The sequence below is a fragment of the Onychomys torridus genome, chromosome 14 (genome assembly GCF_903995425.1).
Source record: "Onychomys torridus chromosome 14, mOncTor1.1, whole genome shotgun sequence".
Taxonomy (NCBI): Eukaryota; Metazoa; Chordata; class Mammalia; order Rodentia; family Cricetidae; genus Onychomys; species Onychomys torridus.
This window is the reverse complement of record NC_050456.1, coordinates 2,050,786-2,077,897: the sequence shown is the minus strand read 5'-3', so window position 1 is coordinate 2,077,897 and position 27,112 is coordinate 2,050,786. Positions and strand designations below refer to the sequence as shown.

Below are 27,112 nucleotides of genomic sequence, written 5' to 3'. Positions count from 1 at the left end.
GTTTACTTAGGTAATATTATATCCTTCTAGGGTTATTGGTGAAATTATTAAGGCCGCTCCATGTAGTTAAAAGGGAGGTTTATTTTGTGGGGTACTTACAAATGAGGGGGTAGGTTACAGGGTCTGGCAAGGGTATAGTGCAGTCCGGCCGTGTTCTCTGGAGAACTCTGCTCGGTCTACCCCCAGCGTCCAGAGTCCGAGAACCAAGAGAGTGACCTCTTTCCGATCCTTGGTCTTCCGCTTCCTCCTCCGCCCTGCCTTGTGGGCGTGACCATTACCGAAGCCTCAATGGGGGTTGGAACTTCCAGGCCAATGCTGGGATGGCTATCCACTACATAGGGTCTTCAATGTAGTTGAAAACTTGATAGTTATAATTTTTCTTGGTTATGATAAAAGATAAATTAGATATAAAACCAAGAGAATAAAATATTTTAATTTTCCCAAATATAAATAGGTTAGATATTGTTAACTGTTATTTCTTGCTTGATAACTGTTATATAATATGTAATTTTACTATGTTAAACCCTTTTTGATTAGACAAGAAAGGGGAGGTGCCACGGGATGTTCTGTATGCTGTGAATGTATTGCTCTTATTGGTTGATAAATAAAACACTGATTGGCCAGTAGCCAGCAGGAAGTATAGGTGGGATAAACAGACAAGAAAAATTCTAGAAAGAGGAAGGCTGAGGCCAAAGACACCAGTCCACCATCCAGGGAGCAGCATGTAATGGCACATAGGTAAAGCCATGGAAAATGTGGCAACATACAGATTAACAAAAATGGGTTGAGTTTAAGTGTAATAGCTAGTCAGTAGTAAGCCTGAGCTAATGGGCCAAGCAGTTTTAATTAATATAAATCTCTGTGTATTTACTTGGTTCTGAGTGGCTGCAGACTGGGTGGGACATAGAAAAACTTCAGCTACATATGAGTGTTTTGCCTGCATGTGTGTGTCTATGTATAAATGTATCAGTGGAAGCCAGAAGAGGGCACTGGATCCCCTTGGATTTACAGTTGGTTATTAGTTGTTGTGTAGGTGCTGAGAATTGAAACTGGTCCTCTGGAAGAGAAGTCAGTGCTTCTAAGCCCTGAGCCATCTCTCCAGCCCAAGGTCAGTACTTATATTTCCATGTTTTCAGATACAAACAGTGGCAGAGAGGGTATTTCATTTTGTTAGTCAGCTAGTGAATGGCCAAGGCTAGGTTCGAAACCATGCAGTTTAGCTCCAGGGAGGGGGAGGAAAAGAAGGAGGGAGGAAGGGAAAGAGGTTGTAAGGAGACAGAGAGAGAAAAAGAGACACAGAGAGACACACACACACACACACACACACACACACACACACACAGAGAGAGAGAGAGAGAGAGAGAGAGAGAGACAGAGAGAGACAGAGAGAGACAGAGATGAGAGATACATACACACACAAACACAGAAGGACAGAGATGTGAGAGAGAGAGAGAGAGAGAGAGAGAGAGAGAGAGAGAGAGAGAGAAACAGATGAGACAGACAGACAGACAGACACACACACACAGTACACCCAGCAAGCAGGAAATGAGTGTGCCTGACTCACACATCCTAGATTAGCCTTGGATTCCCCAGGTAGTCAAGGATGAGCTTAAACTGCAGTGCTGAGATTAGAGGCTTGGGCTGCTGGGTTATGCAGTACAGGGATTAAAGTCAGGGCCTCGTGTATGCAAGACAAGCAGTCTACCCAGTGTGTTATAAAACAAGTTGCAGAAGCTGTATCTTCTCAATTAGTAATCTTTGCTATTTGAGTGACCAATTAGAAAATGTTTACCAGGAAAACAATGTAAGAGTTATGTTTTCAAATGAAAATGAAATGCCCAAAGCATTTCATTCTGTTCTGTTCCCTGACAAACTTAAACACACTATTGTAATTCTACCTCCTGTTTTGAAAACCAGTTCCATTCTGTGCTGCTCACACCTGAGGATGGGGAGTTACTGTCACACTGGGGCACTCTTTATTGTAACTTCTTTATTGTTTGCTGTATTAAACATACATTCTTACATAGAACACTTGCCATGAATAAAGCAATAAAAATAAGGCAATATCTCAAGATGTGCTTCGCATACAAACGTCTTGTAAGGACAGGATTCCTATACAACAAAAAGCACTGTATTCTCAACATACCCAAATGTGTGTGTAAAGACAGCACATACACAATACAGTTTACTGAGGTTCCTTTATAGCATAATTCCTTAGTCATCCTTTTGTGAAGTAAGAATGAATATTAAGAAATATGAAATCTGAACTGCACTTATTTTCACAATATCAATGTTAAACTCAGGAGAAACAACTTCATTGACTAAAATTTTAATGTTTCAAAAGAGAAAGGCAACCTTAATTTTTTTGTAACCCTCTAACAGGGTCTTGAAGAACACAGGTAGATTTTTCTCTCTTGTGAACAAGGATAGCAAACCATTATCATTAAGAATGTCCATGTATATATAGCTATCATGGGAACCATGTTCTTTCTAATATAGCAAGCCTAAGAAACCACCAGAAATAATGAATATACCTCAGGCAACAGAAGCACAAAGTTAACTCTACACATTTGTTAGAATTTTCAAGTCCTTGCTTCTAAGACAATTTCAGTACACCTAATAAGTACAGCAGGTCATTTAGAAAAACAGAAACAAAATATATACCCATTCTTTGCAATTCAAAAATTTTTAACATGAACAATATTCAGATACAAAATTTATACTAATCTTTTTTTCTAAATACAATTTATGCAATCAAGGTTTTCTTAAACAAGTCAAGCCTCAGGGGTACGATGCGTACAAACTATCAGTAGTGTATATTCCAAACTCATTCTTCCTATATTATGATATGACATAACTTTTCTGAATGTTTCTGTTAAGGCTTAAGGTGTAAACACTTTAGAAGGTAACTTAGTGAAATTATTGTTCACTTAAAAATAAGTATCATCTCATAAACAGGCTTTTGAATGTTCAAACTTACATTTAAAATGCATTTACATCTTGCATTTCTAAAAAAGGCACGTTTTATATAGAAAAGCAGCAAAATTTTAAACCCACCAATTTACTGAAAAAGCCATTACTTTTATTAGAAACAATAATGCTTCTCAAGATGTTGGCAACAAGGCATAGTATAGCACACATTTCATACAGTATATTTCCCCCATTTAATTATATTCCAGAAGGGGGTGGGATGCCTCCTTGGCTGTGGGAAGCTGACGTATTTGATGGACTATGTAAGCTGGTCTCCTTGTATACAAACCAAGCATTTCCTCCCCAAAGTATCATATTCAGAAAGCCAAAGATCTATGAAAGAGGGAAACAAATATAAAAATCTAGTATTTGCTTTAATATACATACAAAGCAGAATGAAAACAAAGTCTACACATACAGTCCATCGTACAAATTTTGGATGCATAATGACTTTTTTTGTTTGTTTGTTTTTGTTTTTGTTTTCAAGACAGGGTTTCTCTGGGTAGCTTTGGGGCCTTTCCTGGAACTCATTTGTAGCCCAGGCTGGCCTCGAACTCACAGAGATCCGCCCGCCTCTGCCTCCCAGGTGCTAGGATTAAAGGCCTGCGCCACTGCCGCCTGGCACATAATGACTTATTATACTCAACATTCTAAATATTCTAAATCTGTAACATAAAACAACAAAAATGAAAACTTTTTACTTCTGCACATAGGATTACATTTGAGAAAAGCGGTAACTCGCTTTATTACTCTGAATTTAGACTTTGGTATTCCAGGGTGAAAAGGCTCAGCAGGAAGCCGAGTCTGCATCTCTTAAGGTTTTTCACTTTTCTTCCATTCTCTCTTCTGACTGCTATTCCAACACCTGCAGCCAGAATTCTACTTCATACCCTGCTCCCATCAACACACAGGAGTTTTCTTCCCACATGCACACAAGACTGATGAACCTACCTATCTTATTTAACAAAGCCCTCCAGTAATCAGTGATGGTGACTTATGAAGTTAAGAGTGGGGTAAGAAGCCGAGGAACTATGTAACTAAAAAGCAAATGCTTCATAGTTTTTGGATAAGTGCACACAAAATTTTTATGAAATTGTCCCACTCACAGCACTACCTATCAATAAAAACTCTAAGTATTAACGTTCACATTACAGAGTTATTATCAAGAACGTGGGCAAACTGCTTTATAAAGCAATATTGACTTCACCTTATGGACAAGCGTTCCAAAAATAGAATATATTCAATGTTAATGACAATCAACTTCAATTCAATGAAACAGATTTAATGAATCACATATGTTAAGTTTTACAGATTTAAGAAACTCTTAAAAGTGTTCATTTCATGTAGTCTAAGTAAAGCAAACTTAAGAGTACGGGCACAAAGTCAGATCTGGTTCAAAAGCTGTATCTACTCAGAGGATTGTAACAACACATACGTTTCTTAGCTGTACAACAAAGCTAATAAGCTGCTTCTCATATTCCTCTCAGAATGGCTGAGTAAAACTATAGCACAATGGTTAGCACATCTTTTCAATACAAGTTACCATTATTAATTATTAGTGTCTTTTTGTCTTTAAATCTTAGTTACAGGTAAGACATACATACATACATATATATAGTATGTATGTATGTATGTATGTATGTATGTGTCCATCCGTCCCAATTAGAACCCAAGTAGCTTAGTAAAATGAGACTCAATTTACTCACACAGAGATTATTGACAGTTACTTTCTTAAATGTTGTTCTAGTAAATGAAACAAACTGTGCAAGCATCAGATACTTACCACGGATACATTTAGGGATCCCATACTAGTCACGGAACCAAACTGACACGACACTTTTGACAGACAAGGGCCAAGTTCCTTAATAATATTGTGTCCAGTAGCTATTTTGATATCTGTAAGAGCTTTAGCCCAGGCTGAGGAGCTCACCAACCACAAAAAAGTGGCCACAAGAGTAACAATAAAGTCCTAGAGCAAAAATAAGCACCAGTTAGTAACCAATGAATTTAAAAGCAGCACATTTCCTATAAGCAATAAAGAAATAAGGATGTTTATTTAATCCCATGGTATCAAGAAATGGTCCTCACGATGTACTTTTATATAAAAGGTCATTCAGTCTAATCACCATTGGTGCTTACTATTTTCTAACACCATGCCAGAGACACAGTAAGACCATCTCCTTAGAAGTTTACAACCTAAATTTTATTTATTTTTGAGGCAGGGTTTTGCTAGTCTTGAACTAAAGCAATCTTCTTGTCTTCTTGCAAGAATGGCTGCATGTTCCTTTTCTAAAAAAAGTTTTAACTTTGGTATATGTGTGTATGCCCACATGTACACATGGAGAACAAGAAGTAGGTCAAGTGTCTTCTCTACTGTTTGAGACGGTCCCTCACCAAAGCTGAGGCTCACCATTTTAGACAGGCTGTCTAGCCAGCAAGCCCCCAAGATCTACCTATCATCTCTGCATGTAACACTGAAATTGCAGACACATATGTCCATGCCCCATTGTACAAGTGCGCTGGAGATCTGACTTGGATCCTCTGGCATTCCTAAGCGCTTCATCCACTGAGCCATATCTCTAGCTCTGAAGAGCACGTTTTACACAAAAAGGCAGCTTCTTGATATGTTACCATAATATATTCTGAGACTCATACTTCACCCTGTCATCAACAACAAGTGCTTTTCTCCATAATCTCTTTGTTCTGTTTTTCTTTTTGAGACACAGTCTTATAGTGTAGCATTGGCTGGCCTGAAACTAGATACGTTGACCAGGCTGGCCTTGAACTCACAGAGATCCACCTGCCTCTGCTTCCTGAGATTTAAAGTGCTGGGATTAAAGGTGTATACCACCAGACCAGGTGTTTTTTCATCCCATTTGCAAAAGTCTTTGATTCAGTTTAGACCTATAAACCAACCCTACCATTTTTTCTTTTTAACTGTCCCTCACTTCACTTGAGTCACTTATATTCTAAGTTATAATCCTTTGTATACACAATAAAAATTCCCTATCCTCCTACTTGCGTCTATGTTCAGATAAAATTCTCAGTCTTGTTAAAAATAATTCTCCAAGAGATGGATTAATGAAGTAGTTTAAAAAAAAAAAAAAAAAGAAGACAACACAACAAAGTCTTTGAATTTTAAGAATGTTCATTAGGGGCTAGAGAAATGGCTCAGTGGTTAAGAGCACTGGCTTTTCTTCCAGAGGCAGAGGACCCAAGTTCAACTCCCAGCACCCATATGGTGGTTCATAACTTCCTGTAATTCCAGTTTCTGGGGATCTGACACCCTCTTCTGGTCTCTGTGGGCCCTACATGCACGTGGTGCACAGACATACATATGCAGACAAAATACCTATACATGTAAAATTTTAAAAACCATATTCTCTAACTACATAAAATTACATATAATACATATAATTATATATAATACATAAGTGTGTGTGTATATACATACACACACAAACACACACACAATATATGCAGTTTAAATGAAAATTTCCTATCTAGGTCAACAATGTTCTCCTCAAGATCCAAAAGCCATAGACCTGCTAACAGAAACCCTAACACCAGGCCTAAGAGTTGTCCAAGAGACCTCCCAAACAAACATTGCATGCTATTGCTATTGCTGTTGCTTGGCTTGCCCCCTAGAGATGCAAGGTAAGTTCCTATTGCTGAAGATACTGTGCATTTCTGACACAGAACCCAGAGGACATGAGCTAGATCTGAACTGAGAGTTTCCTCCCTGAGGACTAGCTTACATGGTACCAGAAGGCACCATGCAAACTTCCAAGGGAGGAAAACAACCAACAGTCTTATTCAGCTATGGTGCCTATGAATCAGTGACCAACATGGCATGCACACTGTGGCAGAAACCAACAGCTATTTAACTGGATGTTAAGCCTCCTCAACAAGAGAGAAATCATGCCTGGTACTGGAAGCCAAGCCAACTACCCAGAGCTAGAGAAATTATGGATCCTGAAGGAAACCTACAACTGCCACTTTACTAAATAAATCAGCATAATTTCTAACTACATTCTAAATATCTACCTCTATACTCACAGACAAAGAAACTTTCTTTACAACAGGCAGAGACCATCACAGAAAACCACAGCCAATACATCTATAATACAGCTCCTGTATCCAAGGCTCAGGGATCTTGCAGAAGAGGAGACAGAAAGAATGTAAGAGCCAGAGGACAAGAGGTTTGCTGTGAGATCATGCCTCCTATAAATGTCAGAGAAACTATGCCCATGAAACCTCATCAACATGGCTACCTGAAGATTTGAACAAGGACAACACCAGTAGACATGCTATCATGTAAGGAAGATAGCTGAGAAGGTCTCAAGCCTAGACAGAGAACTACAGACAACCAAGGAATGCTCAGAGTAGGAGAAATAGTCTTTCCAATAAAGAGGCCCCTGACTGGTTATCCAATACCAAGTGGTCATTCTTGAAATCACCCACATACAAGTAGCATCATATGAACTGAGCAAGTTCTATTCATATATTTAGGAAAAAAATATAATAACAATCAAAGAAAAAGAGGCCATGAATTTGAAAGAGAGTAAGGTGGGGTGATACATGGGAAGGGTTGGAGGAAGGAAAGGGAAGAGGGGAAGTAATGTAATTATAATTTCAAAAAATAAAAAATTATTACAAAAATTTAAAAAGCAATGTTCATTTTATTAACAAAAAGATGAAACAGTATCTTTTGAACTTGAGTAGCTTTTCTACTAAATTCTGTTAATTATTATATTCCCAAAAATAAACATGAAGGTTTTAATGTTCTGAACACTTTCTTATAGAAGTAACAGAGAAGGAAAGTGTTACAAAGGACACTGTGAGTATGAATCTGTGTAATGTGAAATTTATTTTAAGTCTCACCTTATTTGGTCTTCCTGTGAATTGATGAACTAAATGAGAATGGCACTATGTTTATAGCTTTGGTGTTCCTCTAAGCACTACAAGGCATCAGCTAGTATATGATAACAGCAAAGTTAACCCAAAACCAGTTACTCCAAACCCAGAAATGAGTTCTAAGGCTTATCACGGAAGAATTCTTAAAATAAAAAAAAAAAAATTAATGAAATTACATTTTAATTATCTTGGACCAGAGAGATGGCTCAACAGATAAAGGTGCTTGTCAGCAAGGCTGAACACCTGAGTTAGATCCAAAGAACCCACCAACTGGAAGGAGAGAACAGACTCATACAAGCTGTCCTCTGACCTCCACATGTGCACCATTGCATGTGCACACACATGTACTCACATATCCACACAAAAAATAAATGTTAAATTTTTTTTAAAAGATATTATCTTACCAACCACCTTTTAGTCATACAGTGAATAAATATTTATGCTTAGAGGACAAAACCAAGGGTTAATTACACAAGCGTGGTATTTGCATTTGAGCTCTCTATTGCCTCTGTGTCCATCAGAGAAAATAAATACTGTAGATGACACTCTCTGAATTGTGGGAACACTGCCCTCTTTACTCCTATCCTCTGCTCTACTTTTGCTGCAAACAGACATTTCCTAAAATCTTGTCTTTAGAAACCTGATAAAATGCCACTAAAAAAAACCCTCAAGGGTAAAGTTAGAGCTTTGGCCAAAATATGTCAAATATTTTAATTTTCAGTTATTTTCTTCCTTTTAAATTCTTGGCTAAAATATCTGTTTTTCTTCTGGTCTTGCTTAATTTTGTGTATGTGTATATAAATGCCGTGTGTAACCTGTACGGAGGCCAGAATTGAGTGTCAGGTGTATTCCATAGCTGTTCTCTATTTTCTGAGACAGGGTTTCTCATTGGGCCTGGAGCTCACTCGTTTGGCTAGACTGCCTGGTCAGTGAACCCCACACCCCTAGTCCTGGGGTTACATATTTGTGCTTCTATGCGAACTCAGATCCCCAATGCCTGCATAGCAAGTACTCTACCAACTGAGGCATCTTCCCAGCCCACTGCTTATGCTCTTTAAATCTGATTTGCTGATAACTAGATTAACCTAACATCCACATATTTCAAAAGCAGGAACTTCCCTAAACATGATACACAAAATAAACTGTGGTGGAAGGAAAGTGAGAGGTTACTGTGGCCCCACAGATTATATTTATCCTCCTAGACTCTAGTCATATAGCAGTCCAAGTGAAATGTTCTACTGAGGCCTGTAACTAGTAAAGTTAAAACATGATTCATGAAAGACTTTAGAATTAAAAATCCTTTTTTCCTGTTTTGTTCTTGCTATTCCTGATTTGTTGTACCATTAAATCATCTGCTACTTAATACAAAAAGTACTATATTAGAAAAGAAAACTTAGACTTAAAAATCTGAAACTGAAATACTTAAAATACTTTAGTGCAGAATTCAGAACAATGCTAACCAACAACAAACTTATTCTTATTAATCAATAGCACCTAAAAGTCAATGTAACATTTAAAATTTGAGTATATAAAAATTTACTTTTATTACACAGGCCCCACCTCCACTGATTGGGAATAAGGGGTGGGTCCCCAAGGCCCCTCCTGGGCAACCCAGCTCTCTAGACCCTAGGCCTCCAGGGGCACACACTGTGCCCCACCCCGACACATCCCAGTCTTAGATACTGGCAGCAGCATCCTCCCTACCCCTTGCCAACCATCTCATACAGCATGGCCCCAGCAAGGCCCCACCTGTAACGACTGGAAGAAGAGGGACTCCTGTAGTCACAAGCTCCACCTGTACAAACTGGAGGAAGAAATAGGTAGATGGCAGTGTAAGAATACACTAAAAACATAAGAGCAATACGGCACCACCAGAAACTAGTGGATCTGCAACAGCAAAACCTGAACATCCCAACCCAGATGAAGCAAAAGAAAACAACCTATAACTTTATGAAGATAATAGAGGCCATAAAGGGGAAATGAAAAATTCCCTTTAAGAAATGGAGGAAAAGACAAACAATTAGATGAAGTCAATAAATCCTATACAGAAAGCCAAGAAAAAACAAAACAAAACAAAAACAAATCAAACAAGTGAAGGAAGCAGTTCAAGACCTGAAAATTGAAATATAGACAATAAAAAAACCATAAACTGAGGGAATTCTGGAAAAGGAAAATCTGAGTAAATGAACAAAAACTGCAGATGCAAGCATAGCCAACAGAATACAAGACATACAAGAATACAAGAAGAGAGACTCTCAGGCATTCGGATATGATGAGGAAATAGATTCATCAATCAATGAAAATGTTAAATTCAGCAAATTTTTTAACACAAAACATCCAGAAAATCTGGGACATGATAAAAGATCAAACTTAAGAATAATAGTAATATTAGGAGAATTCCAGCTCAAAGGCACAGAAAATATATTCAACAAAATCATAGAAGAAAACTTTCCCAACCTAAAGAAGGACATGCTTATGAAAAGACAAGAAACTTATAGAACATCAAATAGATTGGACCAAAAAAAAAAAAAAAAAAAAAAAGCCCCTCACCACATAATAATCAAATCAGTAAACATACAGAACAAATAAAGAATAGAATATAAACAGCAGCAAAGGAAAAAGGCCAAGTAACATACAAAGGCAAACCCTATCAGAATTACACCTGACTTCTCAATGGAAACGCTGAAAGCCAGAAGGTCCTGGACAGACTTTCTGTGGACACTAAGAGACCACAGCCCAGCACTACAATACCCAGCAAAACTTTCAATCACCACAGACAGAGAAAACAAGATATTCCATGACAAAACCAGATTTAAACAATACATACCCACAATTCCAGCCCTATAGAAGTACTAGAAGAAAGATTCCAACTCAAGAAAGTTAGCTACACCCACAAAAATACAGGCAACAGGTAAACCTCACACCAGCAAATCTCAAAGAAGAGAAACACACACACACACACACACACACACCACACACACCACCAAAACCAAAAATAACAGGAATTATCAATCACTGGTCATTAATATCTCTTAGTAACAATGAACTCGTCTACAAAAAGACACAGGCTAACATAATGAGTATGAAAACAGTACCCATCCTTCTGCTGCATACAAGAAACACACCTCAACCTCAAAAACAGACATCATCTCAGAGTAAAGGGTTGGGAAAAGATTTTCCAATCAAATGGACCTAAGAAACAAGATGATATAGCTATCCTAATATCTAACAAAATAGACTTCAAACTAAAATTAATCAAGAGATGGAGAAGGACATTTCATATTTATCAGAGGAAGAATCCATCAAGATAAGTCTCAATTCTGAACATTTATGCCCCAAATACAAGGGCACCTACATCTGTAAAAGAAACTTTACTAATCACACATCAATCTCCCCCACACACACACACACACTAACAGTGGGAGACTTTAACACCCCACTTTCACCAATGGACAGGTCTGCCAGACAGAAACTTAACAGAGAAATAACAGATGTTATGACTCAATGGACTTAACAGATAGCTACAGAACATTTCACCCAAACACAAAAGAATATACCCTTTTCTCAGCACCTCATGGAACCTTCCCTAAAATTGACCACATACTCGGTCAAAAAGAAAATCTCAACAGATACAAAAAATTGGAATAACAAATTGCAGAAAGCCTACAAACTCATGGAAACTGAACAATGCTCATCTAAATCTACCCTGGGTTAAGGAAGAAATAAAGAAAAAAATTAAAGACTTCCTAGAATTCAATGAAAATGAATGCACAACATACCCAAACTTATGGAACATTATGAAAGCAGTGCTAAGAGGAAAGTTCATAGCACTAAGTGCCTACATAAAAAATTTGGAGAAATCTCACACTAGTGACTTAACAGCACATCTGAAAGCTCTAGAACAAAAAGAAAGAACATCACCCAGGAAGAGTAGATGACAGGAAATAATCAAATTGAGGGCTAAAATCAATAAAATAGAAACAACGAGAAATAATACAAAGAATTAATGAAGCAAAGAGTTGGTTCTTTGAGAAAATCAAGAAGATAGACAAACCCTTACCCAAACTAACCAAAAGGCGAGAAAGAATATCCAAATTAACAAAATCAGAAGCAAAAAGGGGGACATAACAACAGACACTGAGGAAATCCAGAGATTCATTAGGTCACACTTCAAAAACTTGTACTCCACAAAATTGGAAAATCTAAAAGAAATGAGCAATTTTCTGGAGAGGCACCACATACCAAAATTAAATCACGATCAAATAAACAATAGACTTATAACCCCTAAGGAAATAGACACAGTCATTAAAAGTCTCTCAACCAAAAAAAAAAAAAAAAAAAAAAAAGCCCAGGGCCAAATGGTTTCAGCACAGAATTCTACTAGAATTTCAAAGAGCTAATACCAATACTCCACAAATTGTTCCACACAATAGAAACAGAAGGAACACTGCCAAACTCTTTTTATAAGGCTACAATTACACTGATACCCAAACCATACAAAGAAGCAACCAAGAGAATTACAGACCAATTACTCTCATGAACAATGATGCAAAAATATTCAATAAAATATTGGCAACTGAATCCAAGAACACATCTCCCCCACACACAACCTGCAAAAAGAAAAAAAAAAAAAAATTCACCATGATCAAGTAAGCTTCATCCTAGAGATGCTTCAACATCTGAAAATCTGTTAATGTAACCCACCATATAAACAAACTGAAAGAAAAAAAAACCCACATGATCATCTCATTAGATGCTGAAAAAGCCTTTGACAAAATCCAACACCCTTTCATAATAAAGGTCTTAGAGACACCAGGGATACAAGGAACATACCTAAACATAATAAAGGCCATATATAGCAAGCCAACAGCCAACATCAAACTAAATGGAGAGAAACTCAGAGGGATTCCACTAAAATCAGGAACAAGACAAGGCTGTCCTTTCTCCATATCTATTCAATATAGTAAGTACTCAAAGTTCTAGCTAGAGCAATAAGACAACAAAAGGAGATCAAAGGGATACAAATTGGAAAGGAAGAAGTCAAACTTTCACTATTTATAGATGATATGATAGTATATACAAGTGACTCCAAAAATTCTACCAGGAAACTCCAACAGCTGATAAACACCTTCAGTAATGTGACAGGATACAAGATTAACTCAAAAAAAAAAAAAAAATCAGTAGTCCTCCTTATATACAAATGATAAACAGGCTGAGAAAGAAATCAAAGAAACATCACCCTTTATAATAGCCACAAATAACATAAAATATCTTGGGGGTAACTCTACTCTAATCAAACAAGTGAAAGACCTGTATGACAAGAACTTAAGTTTTTGTTTTAGAAAAAAAAAATCTCAGGAAGTGGAAAGATCACCTATGCTCTTGGATAGGTAGGATCAACATAGTAAAAATGGCAATCTTACCAAAAGCAATCTACAGATTCAATGCAATCTCCATCAAAATCCCAACACAATTCTTCATAGACCTGTAAAGAACAATACTCAAATTCATATGCTAAAACAATCCTATACAATAAGGGAACTTCCGGAGTCATCACCATCCCTGACTTCAAGCTCTACTATAGAGCTATAGTAATAAAAACAGCTTGGTATTGGCATAAAACCAGAAACATGGATCAATAGAATCAATTGAAGACCCTGACATTGATCCACACACCTAGAACACCTGATTTTTGTCAAAGTATCCAAAACAGTACAATGGAAAAAAGAAAGCATCTTCAACAAATGGTGCTGGCATAACTAGATGTCAACATGTAGAAGACAGCAAATAGATCCATATCTGTCACCGTGCATAAAATTTAAGTCCAAGTGGATCAAAGACCTCAACACAATAAATCCAGTTACTCTGAAGCTGATAGAAGAGAAAGTGGGAAGTAGTGTTGTACCATTGGCACAGGAGACCACTTCCTAAATATAACACCAGTAGCACAGTAACTGAGAACAACAATTAATAAATGGGACCTCCTAAAACTGAGAAGCTTTTGTAAGGCAAAGGATACAGTCAATAAGACAAAAATGGCAGCCTGCAGAATGAGAAAAGATCTTTATGAACCCCACATCTGACAGAAGACTGATCTCCAAAATATATAAAGAACTCAAGAAACTAGATATCAAAATACTAAATAATCCAATTAAAAAATGGGGTACAGACCTAAACAGAGAATTCTCAACAGAAGAATCTCAATGGCTGAAAGACATTTATGAAAGTGCTCAACATCCTTAGTCATCAGGGAGATGCAAATCAAAATGACTCTGAGATTCCATCTTATACTTGTCAGAATGGCTGAGATCAAAAATATTGAATTTATGTTGGAGAGGATGTGGAGAAAGGAGAACACTCCTCCACTGCTGGTACAGCCACTCTGGAAATCAGTATGATGATTTCTTAGAAAATTGGGAATCAACCTACCTCAAGACCCAGCAATATCACTCTTGGGCATATACCCAAAAGATGCTCAACCATACCACAAGGACACATGCTCAACTATGTTCATAGCAGCATTATTTGTAATAGCCAGAAGCTGGAAACAATCTAGATGCTCCTCAATCGATGAATGAAAAAAGTACATTTACACAATAGAGTAATAACTCAGTTGTTAAAAACAAGGACACCAGGAAATCTGAAGGCAAATGGATGGAATTAGGAAAAAAAAAAAAATCATCCTGAGTGAGGTAACCCAGACCCAGAAAGACAAACATGGTATGTAATATCGTAAATGGATATTAGACACAAAGCAAAGGATAACCAGGCTATAACCCACAACCCCAGAGAAGCTAGGTAAAGAGGAGGACACTAAGAGGGCCATGCTTTGATCGCCCCAGGAAGGGGAAATGGCTAAGTCCTCTTGGGTAAACTCGAAGGAAGGGTAGTGGGGAGGGGATGGAGGAGGGTGGGAACATGAGAGATCGAGATAGCCAAGTTGAGGGAGAGACAGAGAAGGAGAGTAATGAAAAAGCTATCTGGACAGAGGAAGCCATTGGGGCTTAGGGAGGAATCTGGTCCTAAGCAAATCCCCAGAAACCCTCAAGGATGATCCCAGCCAAGACTTAGCAATGGTGGAGAGGATGCCTGAATTAGCCTTCCCCTCCACTCAGATTGGTGTCTACCCTAGTTGTCATCTAGAATCTACATCCAGTGACTGATGGAAGCAGATGCAGAGACCCACAGCCAAGCACTTCGCTGAGCTCCTGGAGTTCAGATGAAGAGAGGGAGGAAGGATTATAGGAGCAAGGTGGGGGTGGTGTTGGTGTCAAGATCATGATGGGGAAAACCACAGAGACAGCTGACCCAAGCTAGTAGGAGCTCACAGACTCTGGACTGACAGCTGAGGTGCCTGGATGAGACCAAACTAGGCCCTCTGAATGTGAGTGACAGTTGTGTGGCTTGATCTGTTCATGGGGCCCCTGGCAGAGGGACCAGGACTTATCCTGGGTACATGAACTGGCTTTTTAGAGCTCATTCCCTATGATGGGATGCCCTGCTTAGCCTTGATTGGGGGGAGGGGTTTGGTCCTGTCCTACTTTGATATGCTAGGCTGTGTTGACTAACTATCCAAAGGAGGCCTTACCCCCTATGAAGAGTAGAGTAGATGGAGGTATGGTGGGGTGGGGAGGGGGGGAGGTGGAGGGGGTTGAGAGAAGGGGAAGAAGGAGGAACTGTGGTTGGTATATGAAATAGAATGAAAAAGAATTTTTAAATAAAATAAAATGTAAAAAAAATGCTTTTATTATTTTAAATTCTTCTTTCTCTCTCTCTCTCTCTCTCTCTCTCTCTCTCTCTCTCTCTCTGTGTCTGTGTGTGTGTGTGTGTGTATGTATGTGTATGTGTGTGTCTAGGGAGGGCCAGGGAGGCCATTAGAAGGTACTGGATCCCTTTGGAGCTGGAGCTATGGAGTTATGCACATCCTAACATGGGTGCTGGGAACTGAACTCAGGCCTTCCAGAAGAACAGTATGTGCTCTTGACTGCTGAGCCACCTCTCCTACTCCTGAGTTCTACTTTTATACATAATAAGCAAAGATGGAGCTACAAAATATCATCCTGAGTGAGGTAACCCAAACCCAGAAGGACAAACATGGTATGTACTCACTCATAAGTGGATACTAGATATAAAGCAAAGAATAATCACACTGCAACCCACAGAACCAGGGAGGCTATATGGCAGGGGGGACCCTAGGATGACTGTGGCTTATAAGTTTTGGTTTTACTCAACTACTTGGGCAAGCCTCAATGAAACATTTCACTATTAGCATAAGAATTTACAGGGCTGGAGGGATGGTTCGGTGGTTAAGAGCACTGGCTGCTCTTCCAGAGGACCTGGGCTCAATTCTCAGCACCCACAACTGTCTGTAACTCCAGTTCTAGGGAATCTGACACCTTTACACCAATGCACATAAAATAAAGTTAAATAAAATTTTTAAAAAATTTATACTGTATCAAGCTGATAATAGAGAAATAAGTAAATAATTTTTTTTTTTTTTTTAAAGGAAGCATCCATTTTGTTGGGCATGGTAGTATAGACCTGTATTCCTAGCACTGCAGAGGTAGAAGATTCAGGAGGTTCAGAAGATTCAAGTTTATCTTTGGCTAGTTAGCAGATCAGCCTATGCTACATGAAGCCTGTCTCAAAAACAGCAAAACAACAAAAACGTACTCATCCTACACTATACTAGCAAAAACCATTGATGAAACCAACTCTGAAATATCTGTATGACCAATAACATTCTAATACAGAAAAATATTCTGACTCCCTAAATGATATACAACTAGACTGTTTTAGTTTTATTATAAAGAAAGCTCTCTACAACTAGACCTTAATACTAATAATTTTTAAAATATTAGGTAAAATCCAAGAAAAGGCTCACTGTTTTATTTAGTAATGACAAAATGCAAAAAGAAAAGAAAAAAAAAAAAAGATTTTCCCCCAATGCTTGGGAAGCAGAGGCAGGTGGATTTCTTTGTTTCTTTGAGTTTCGAGGTTAGCCTGGTCTAAAGAGCAAGTTCCAGAACAGCCAGGACTACACAGAGAAACCCTGTCTCAAAAACAAAACAAAACAAACAAAGAATAAAAATATTATCAGTATGCCCAATCTAGTCACTTTTAAGGCAAAGCCTGAAATGCCCAAAGCTATAGATTCTTAATTTGTAATGAATAAACACTTTAAAATGTTAATAGCCAGAAACATATTTTGAAAACAACTAGCTTTCTTATACTTTTCCAGACACAAGAAATAGTAAATATGCATGATATAAAACTATTTTGTTCTTTACTTACTTACCATTTACATTCCTATGATCCATGCAGCAAAAATTAAAAACAAATTGGTAAGTATAACTTATCTTAATAATTCCTTCATATTAAAGCAGCCTTCTCGTTAAGTAAATCAGAACTTCTTCCAAGACTTCAGTGCTTCTTCTCATAGACACAAAATCTAGCACCACAAGAACCTGCACACTACCACTGACTTGAAAGCTATTCCTTTATAGTGGAGGTCTAACAGAAAGCCATGGTTTATCTCTGGACTTGCCCCTGATACTCCAGGAAGGACAGGCTATTCCCTTAACCTCGAAGATTATGTGATTTCTAGATCAGTAGACTCACAAGCTCTAAGAAAGGTATCAAGTTTTCAAATCCAAATCCTTTGGTGGCATCTCAAGGATCAAATATAACTTGCTGATACCAGTGATGATGAATAAGAATTATCTGAGTCAGAGTTTAGCATAAAAGTAGTTGTATACAATGCATGAGGTAGAGCTAAACAACATTTTATTTAAAAAATTCAGATTGAATCTTTGGACCATGCTTTGCCGATAAAGAAAATTAAGCTCACTAAAAATGATAGTGGCATAAAAAGAGCTTTGAGGAAAGAGAAAAAAGGTGAGAAGTAAAGACCTGACTAATACGATTTGTAATTCTTCAAATTAGAGATATTAATTTCTTTTTTTTTGTTTGTTTTTTTTTAAGACAGGGTTTCTGTGTAGCTTTGGCACCTTTCTTGGAACTCACTCTGTAGCTCAGGCTGGCCTCGAACTCACAGATTCATCTGCCTCTGCCTTCCGAGTGCTGGGATTAAAGGTGTGTGCCACCACCGCCTAGCTAAGATACTAATTTCTTAACCTCTTAACCTTTAGCTACTTAAAACTTAATGATTTAATCAAATATTTGAAGGTTTTCTAGGTTTATAAAACCAAAACCAACTCTCTCTGAAGTATAAACAGGCTATGAAAATTGGATTAAACATAATAACTGAAGAAAGTTCTCTTCATGTCAAACACAATTATGTGGGTAATTTGGATTTCTAGTGAGAAATCCTCTATTTACCTTTAAATGTAACTTAGCTTATACTTGTCCACATTATTTTTGTAGAGACATAAGCTGATTACTTACAATCATGGGAAGTTTGCGACTATCCCGGTAGAGGTTCGTGTAGCCTACATAGAGCACAAGGGCCGCAATGCAGTACAGGAACATAAAGACGGCGAAGGTGACATAGAACTGTGCGGAAGAGGAGTAGTCACCTATGAGGACGTGGTCCTCCCATTTCACATTACACACATTGACATTTGGGGGTGAATGGAACGATGCCTGATTCAACCTATTAAAAAAGACTTCAATAAATACAGGAATCACTGGACTCTTAACAGAGCTTAAGCAAAATACTGACATTTCAAAATATATTACCCCAAATACACTAAAAACATTTTCTTTTTAGAAAAGATTCAAATACTTAACTAAGCCAAAAATTTCATACTACATACATATAACCATAAATTTATTCAGTAACAGGTTTATGGCAGACTGAATATAAATGGAGCCAAACAGTTCTAACATTTAGACACTATCTTCCTGTAATAAAAATGTAAAATATGTCACTAGTTCTAGGTTAACAATTACAATGATATTTTTCTTCTTCCTTTTAAAAAAAAAGGTATTTTCAACCAACCCGGAGACCTGGTTTTAATTTATATTTTATGTGTATGGATGTTCTGCCTGCATCAGTGTCTGGCACCATCTGTATGCTTGACACCTGCAGAGGCCAGAGGAGGGCATCAGATCCTCTGGAACTAGAGTTCAGACAACTGTGAGCCATGTGTTGGTGCTGGGAACAGAACCTAGGTCCTTGGAAAGAGCAGCCAGTGTTCTTAACTGTTGAACCATCTCTCCAGCCTCATGATTCATATTTCAGCCCTTGATTAATGAGAGCTACTAAAGGAAAATTCACATGGCCTTACATTTACCCATCTGTAAATTAGAAAACCAACTGTCATTCAAGATGATGGTCACTGTAACAAGAAGAAGGGGAAAGAGATAAAAAAGGCTTTGGTGATTAGTAAGCTCTCAGGATATATGGATCTTTAGTGTAATATTTTACTTGCAGAGTGCAGGAGTGCAGGCCTTCAGTTCTAGCACTCAGGAGACAGAGAAAGGCCGAGCTCTATGAGTTCTTGGGCTAGCCTGGTCTACATAGCAAGTTCCTGACCAACCAGGGCTACATAGTGAAATCTTACCTCAAAAAAAGTTTTAACTATCAAATCATTCTTAAAGTATTTTATTTTCAATGTATTGGTTAGAAAATTGAGTCTTTGAGAGGTCAAATAAAGCAAAGCTAAGCAGAAGATTCATATTTTAGACATAGATATTCACAATACACCAGTGAAAACTGGTCACACAGAAGAGACCTGCTACTGTTTATTTTCCTGTAAAAGTAAAATAAATATGGTTTTATACTTAAAAAACAAGTATACTTTACATATTTCTTAAAATGACACAAAACACTATCAGTTCAGTAATGCAGAACCACGAGAAATGTGTGTCTGGATACACTCAGTTTGCTCCTTGGTAGTAAAGTGGCTCACTAATAGAACAGTTTCCATTTCCCCATTTCTGATCTACTGTGATAGCACAGAATGTCAAGACAGTGTCATAGGACTCTAAGTTTCTAAATGTTTTCTTTCTGTTATTTGATATCACTCTCTCTCGACAGGGTCTCTCTCTGTTCCCTTGGCTATCCTGGAACTTGTTATGTAGACCAAGGCAGTCTTCAAACTCATTGAGACCTACCTGCGTTTGCCTCTTGAGTGCTGAGATTAAAGGCATGTGACAGCACACCTGGCCTCTCTGTTATGATTTTAATATGAAATGTCTCATATAAACTCATGTAATGAATGCTTGGCTCCCTGGTGACATTATTATGGCAGGTTCTAGAAACTTTAGCATGGGGCTTTGTTAGAGGAAGAACATTTGGGGGCATGCTTGCTTCACCATGAGATGAAGAACTACCTTTGCCACAAATTTTCACTACCATGATTTTCTGCCCAAATCCATAAAGCCAACTTACCGTGGTACAGTTTCCTGAAACTGTAGACCAAAGCAATTCTTCCCTGTCTTATTTCTGTTATATTCCCCTTTGTATATTTCCCTCATTAGAGACCAGAAAAGGTTTGCAGACAGGCACTGGTCTGTACCATAGTCTGAGTAAAAATCCTAAGTGAAGATGCAAATCTAAACTATTCTACACCTTCCATGAATAAATGCTGGAAAATATGTCTAAGTCCACGCATATAAGAGCCGAGGCAGGCTCTGCTCCCCAGACCAGCCATCTTGACACGTCTTCTTCCTCCTGCAAGTGCTGTGACTGCTCAGAGTACAGGCTTCTGCCACTGAGTCCAGACCAGGTAGAAACCCTAGTGACTAAATATGAAGTGAAAAACAGTTGTTAAATAATTTTTAAAAACTCACCTGAATGGATAACCAAAAGCAGCTGTAACCGTCTTATTGTCACCTTTAGGACAACTCACTTGAATTTCTGTTTTGCCCTTAAACCCGCCGCAGGTGGCAAAAGCAAAGATGGAAGCAAACTACAGAAAATGAGACCAAACACAGAGAAGAGAGAAGCGTTACTTACTGCAACCCAAACTAAGGCCGTTAAAACCTAAGTACACTGATCATTACAAGCTGGCTCGCAAGCATTCCAGAAATTACTAGCCATGTACTAAAAACATTAAAAAATGTGCAAATGTCAACAAATGTGATTCTATTTTCCCAGGTATAATATAAAATTCAGAGAAGACTTGCTGGGCATGGTGAAAGAGGCAGGTAGATTGCTTTGAATTCAGGGCCAGCCTGGTCTACATAGACTCAGAGAATTCCAGGACAGCCAGAGGTAATAAAGACCCTGTCTCAAAAACAAAAAGCAAAGAAATGCAAATAAGACTCATTTTTCCCTATCACAATTTTAAACAGGAGTAAATGGAAGGTGTTTTTTGTTTTGGGCTCAAGTCATCAGTGAACTGCTGAAAAGAAGAGGTTGTAAAGGAAGAGATTCTATTCTACTTTATGAACTTGTGAAACATCACCTTCACGCATTTCTGGGTTTCAAAAAGCAATTCAAATTTTTTTCTTGACTATGCATATGATTAAAAATATAATAATGCTTCCTTAAATTCTATTTATAACAGAAAAAACAAGAAGCATCCTAAGTATTGTTAGTCACATAAACTAGAATTCATTTATATAACAGAATAAGCTTTTTACTGCTAAAATATTGGAGGATCATTTAATAACACAGCAACAAGCTCATTACATACAGAATTTATTCATACAATATACATACATCTACATACAAAGAAGGTAAAACCCAGAAGGGTTATACATGAAATCTTTTAATAGTGGTCATCTCTCAGTGCAACACAAGATACAAGATTTAATTTCCTTTTGTCTTCTAAATTTTTTCCACAACAAAAATACTTTGTTTTGGGTGCTATCATATTTGAAAATTCAGTAATTCTGTAAATGTCAATAGTTCTTCTTTTCAAAATGCATGTGCTATCTACTTATCACCACCTCTAATCAAAATGACTATCACATCACATCTTGGCTGGATTCTGCACAACAGCCTTGATTCCTGATTCCTTCTTTGTCACAACTTCAGTGCACTACTTACATAACAGCCTCTGCAGTTTAAACACAAATATAAGGCAGAATACATTCCCTCGGCTCAAAGCCCCCAAACAGCTCCTGAGTTCTTGAATATCCTTTATTTCCCTTATATCTTTAGTTCTCATATGTTGCTATTTGTTCCTTTTCCTTAACTTCCTACATATTGCATATCTGTTGTCTAGTCACTAGACAACTCCTTCAGGGTCTTCACTGGCTAGTCTCTTTCTTTGCCTGTAACACATACTCACTCCCACATGTAACCTTTGCCGCCCTCCTCTAACACTAACTCTCTGTACTGTTTTATGTCTTCTTCCTCACATGTAAGATTGCCTAAGGTACATGTGGTGATATTTTATTTGTGCACCCCTTAAGGTACTAACATTAAAATGCACACCCAAATTACAGATGCATGGAAGGGCTTTGTGCAAAAACTTTTTCATTGATAAAAGTTCATGTAGAAAAAACTTGGGCACACCTGATATTTTCAGTAAATTATCTATCCTACAGCCAGAGTCACAATTCTATCTCCTATTCATATACCTTGCTTATTCCTAGAATTCTCCTGGGAATAGTGGCATTCATCTCATTTATGGGTGCTGAAATAAAGCACTTCCAGCTGCAGGATCTTCACTGCTGTTTAGTGTCAACGTTAAACCAAAGGTATCTACCTAAATTTCTTCATGTTTAACATTGTGATTTAAAAGGAATCAACTCAAATATTCAGAAACATACCTGGAAATCTACTGCACGTGACTATTCCTATCTGAAGCCAAACACATTGATTGTTTTTACTAAGTCAAACACTGAGAGCACTGACATTTCAAGTTACTCTCATGAAATCTGTATCAAAGTGCTTCTTACACCCTCTCCACTTCCACAACCACACAAACCTCTGCTAACAGTTCCATAAACCTTCAGAATTTACACTCCTCAGATATAGCTGAAATAGCTAGAAATCTTTTCTGATTCTTAGTCATTATGCTGAAAGCATTTTGTGTCATCTTTACTCTTAAACATGTTTGGTTGAGGACAGAGCTGTAAATCTCTAAGGAATGGAAACATATTTACTTTTAAATAATTTTCAGAGCTGGGCGGTGGTGGCACACGCCTGTAATCCTAGCACTTGGGAGGCAGAGCCAGGTGGATTTCTGAGTTCGAGGCCAGCCTGGTCTACAGAGATAGTCCAGGACAGGCTCCAAAGCTACAGAGAAACCCTGTCTCGAAAAACCAAAAAAAAAAAAAAAAAAAAAAAAAAAAAATTAAAGTAATAATAATAACAATAATTTTCAGGGTCAGTGGCTCAGCTGCTTAAGATGCTGGCCACTATACCTCATGACCTGAATTCCATCACCAGGCCCCACATGGCAGAAGGAGAACCAACTCCAGGACGTTATGCTCTGACCATATGTGATAAATAGTAATACTTTTCAGACTTTTCAATTATTTTCATGGCCTTTAGAGTAAGTATATCAGCACCTTCACTGTTAATTTGGCTGGCTGGGTTGACATGAATGTGTTTTATTATGAAGAGCCAGGATTTGTTGCCAATGATAAATTCTGAGTTAAGTAAAAATTGGTTTTCTTCATGTTTCAGGGTATTTGATGCAGGCTCAGTATGTTTTTTCAACAGCACGGAGACTGGCCCAGGTCTCAGTTGTTAGGTGGCTCTCTCTTTTCTTAAGTGTGTGCACTAATTTGTGCATGCCCATGTTGGGGTCACAGGCAACAGGTGCACATCTAAACTCAGGTCCTCAGTTTCTGCAGCAAGCACTCATCAACACTGAATCAATTCCCCAGTCTCTCTACCTACTTTCTGAAGTACTCATATCTATGTCAAACCCCCAGAGGCTTTTACTCTATTCTGTTTCTGGGGTCCCCAACAATATTTTTCTTACAGTAAAACATTAATCTCAGCCTGTAGACTCCTGAGAGTTCTCAAGACTCTTCCAGGAACCTACAAAAGTCAAAATTATTTTTGTCATAACACTAAATTATTTATTCTAGAACACTGACACTTGCACTGATTGTGCATATAGACTGATGGGCTTTAGTAAAAATCAGCAGTATCAGCAGCTTGGGGGTGGGAAAAAAAGACAAGAATTTTTGATGGTCAGGCAGTGGTGGCCCACGCTTTAATCCCAGCACTCAGGAGGCAGGCATAGGCAGATCTGAGTTTGAGGCTAGCCTGGTCTCCAGAGTGAGTTCCAGGATAACCAGAGCTACACAGAGAAACCCTGTCTCAAAAAGCCAAAAGAAAAAAGTATTTGATGAAGCAATAAAATTAAACCTAAGTCCTGAATCTTAATAGTTTAAGAGACGTAGAAAACACAAAAGATTTTTTTTTCTTATCAAATTATTTAAACAAATGAGTTGTAACAGGAACTAGTTTTCACTTTTCTAATACCATCAACTCTCTCCCATATCCCCAAATACTGGTCAACCTTCACTGAGTTCATTACCTTACCAGACAACCACCCCACTCAGCCTACATTAATGTGGTTTCTGATTTTACTGAGACTGTTCTTGGCAATGCCATCAAGAGTCTCCTGACGACAAAAGCAAGGGACATGCTTTGGTTCTTCTTTTCTGTAAGTTCTCCATGGCACCTGACATTACTGAGCATTCTTTACAGGAAATTCTAACAGTGATGTCAAGATGTTTCTCTCCATCTTCCTAACCATTCCTTTCTTCTTTGCTGACCTGTATTGTAATCAGCTAGGCATGTATGTCCCACTGCCTATAGGACACTGCAACTTACATAATGTGAAGAGATCACCAACAATATGTCCTTATTAACCATCCAAATATTTTTCTGTTCCTCTTAATGACTTGGACTATAAAGCCATTAGCAACTCAAGCCAGAAATATGCTAGTCATCACAAGAAGGCTACTTCTATATATATTTTAACTTCTAGACATCTCCATCCTCACACAACTGATTTTAGGCACGTGTAATTTCTAAAGCAGCAGGTCTCCCTCCATGTCTGGCCATTTTTACATTGTTTACAAATAAACAATGGTTCACCTGAAGTCTGAGCTTAACTGGACACTATCCAATATACAACCTAAGTTGATATTTTGTACACAAAGGGCCAGTTTTTCAAGCCTAACCTCAGAAGGAGCAAGGGCTTCCAAATTTACTTGTTACAATCATCTAGAACTGTACTTTTGCCCAGTATGTCCATGTTCGAGCCGAGTGTACTTACTCACGCCATGCTGCTGCTTCAACTTTTCCTCCCACCGAACATAGGATCCTCTGGCCTAGGAAGCCGATCCGTATCCACCACCCAGTGAGTATTCATCCTTCAATGTTCTTCCATCTATAAAGTCCTCCCTAAGACCCCTTCCTGTTTCATCTACTACACTAAACAAGTAGCTTTAGTACAGTATTTACCATATGGTGTCTTTATATACTCCGTTCCATCCCTGAATGATCATGAGAAAAAAGACTATTTATTCATGTCTGTTTTGCTGATGCTTAGCAGTGCTCGAATATACCTACTCAAATATTTGTTGGGTAAACATTCACACCATTAACACAATGTAGTCTTACTACAAAATGACTGCCCGCATTATAAAAAGCCTTCAAACTGAAAATAGCACCACCTCCTTAAGAAACTAAAAGATAATTTTAAAACACACACACAAAAAAAATCACCCCTACTTTAAAATATTCAAGAGAGTTATAAACTGCCCCTTCATTTAACTGAAATTCTAAATTATTAAACTGAATTGTCACCTTCAATGACACTAAATTTTTTTCTTGATCTTTACATTTCTTTGATTTCTCCTATAATTTTTACTCCTGGAATTAAAATATTCGCTTTCTTATAAACTTAGGTTTGTACAAAGTCAAGTGTCTTTTGCCAGCTGCAAGAAACCGGCAGCATTCCAGTTTTCATAAAACTGGAGGCATACGGAGTAAATTAAAAAAAAATTAAGAGTATCACTGGAAAACTTGAAGTTCTATGTTTAAACACATGTAGGACACTGCAAAGTTCTTAATTTTCCATCGTCAAAATGAACTGTGAAGGAGTTAAACGGTACTGGCCATAAAAATACACCTGACTGCACACTGGGCAAACACATGCCAAGCGCTGAAAGTTAACATTTTTAACACCGGCACCGAACTACAGTGGGCCGCGAAGTGTGAAGGAAAATCGCAGTCCTGGGTAAACTAACTTCAAGTACCAAGGTCGAACTGGTAAGTCTCCTTTGATGTTAATGATTGTTTGCCAGAAAAGGGCTGAAAGCTGACTTTCCAAGCAGGATGTTGCTAGAAGTAAAAGCAACCTCGACGTCCACGACTGGCAAGGTCTTAAACGGGCCGAGCAGCGGGACGCGTTCGGGGCCAGGCCCTTGCCTCCGCGTCCCCGACCCACACTATTTTTAACCCAGCGCAGGGCCAGCCTCGCCCGCGGAGGGCGCCGGCCTCGGGGCGCTCGGTTTCGGTTGGACCGCAGCAGGAAGTCCTGGCTTCCTCTGCGGCTGCCGGTGGAGCCTGGGAGAAAAGCGAGCCGCTCCCACGCCTCCGCGGCCAGGGGCGGCCGGGACGAGCCACGCGCACCGGCGACTCGACGGCGGCCGCCATCTCCGCCCGCGGCCTTCCAGCGCGGGGCCCTTTACGACCGGGTCCCCGCCTGCCCCGGGCGCCCCGCGCCGGGCCGGGCGGGCTCCGCGTCGCCGGCTGCACTCACCCACTCCAGGACCTTGATGAAGCCGAGCGGCTCCTTGAGCGGGCTGAGGTTGATCTGGAAGGCGGACATCCTCTGCGGGGAAGGAGGGAAGAGAGTCAGGACGCGGGGCGGAGGAGGGGAGCGGCGACCGGAGCAGCTCGGCCGCGAGGACGGGAAGGCGGGGCCGCGGGCTCCGGGGCGGGCCCGGGGCGGGGCGGTCGAGGGGGCGGGGCGGTCGAGGGGCGGGGCGGCGAGGGGCGGGGCGGGTGGCGGTTGAGCGTCACTGAGGAGGAGACGAGCGGGCGAGCCAGTAAAGGCCAGGCTGAGGGCGGCTGGGAAGGGCTGGCTCCTCCCCCGGCCGCACCTGACTCAGCCGGCTGAACCGCTGGCGAACTAAGTAAGCATTGGAAGCCATGCGTGCGCCGCGCCCCCTTCCCTGAAGCCCAGTGCCCGGCGCTTTCTCCACAGCGCACGCGCTCCCTAGGCCCCAGACTCCCTTCCGGTCTCAGCGTGCGCGCGGGCGAGGGAGGGCGCCCCTGCGCCTGCGCAGCGCGGGCCTGGGCCCCGGCGGCGTTCTGGTTGCTATGCCC

General features: G+C 39.2%; 1 protein-coding gene across 3 annotated transcripts; it reads right to left on the bottom strand.

The window, feature by feature from the left end:
* Positions 1-1,973: 1,973 nt before the first annotated feature.
* On the bottom strand, positions 1,974-26,724 carry Sypl1 (synaptophysin like 1). Of its 3 annotated transcripts, none has more exons than XM_036206565.1 (5): positions 26,544-26,724; positions 20,647-20,765; positions 18,295-18,502; positions 4,754-4,939; positions 1,974-3,303 (listed from the first exon to the last, which is right to left on the bottom strand). In XM_036206565.1, the coding sequence occupies exons 1-5, from the start codon at positions 26,610-26,612 to the stop codon at positions 3,169-3,171; spliced, it is 717 nt and encodes a 238-aa protein (XP_036062458.1). In that variant the 5' UTR covers positions 26,613-26,724; the 3' UTR covers positions 1,974-3,168. The 3 variants fall into 3 exon arrangements, with proteins under 3 accessions (XP_036062458.1, XP_036062460.1, XP_036062459.1); XM_036206566.1 differs by lacking the exon at positions 1,974-3,303 and adding an exon at positions 17,186-17,196 and having other exon boundaries at positions 4,838-4,939; XM_036206567.1 differs by lacking the exons at positions 20,647-20,765; positions 26,544-26,724 and adding an exon at positions 17,186-17,196 and having other exon boundaries at positions 18,295-18,348.
* Positions 26,725-27,112: the final 388 nt, after the last annotated feature.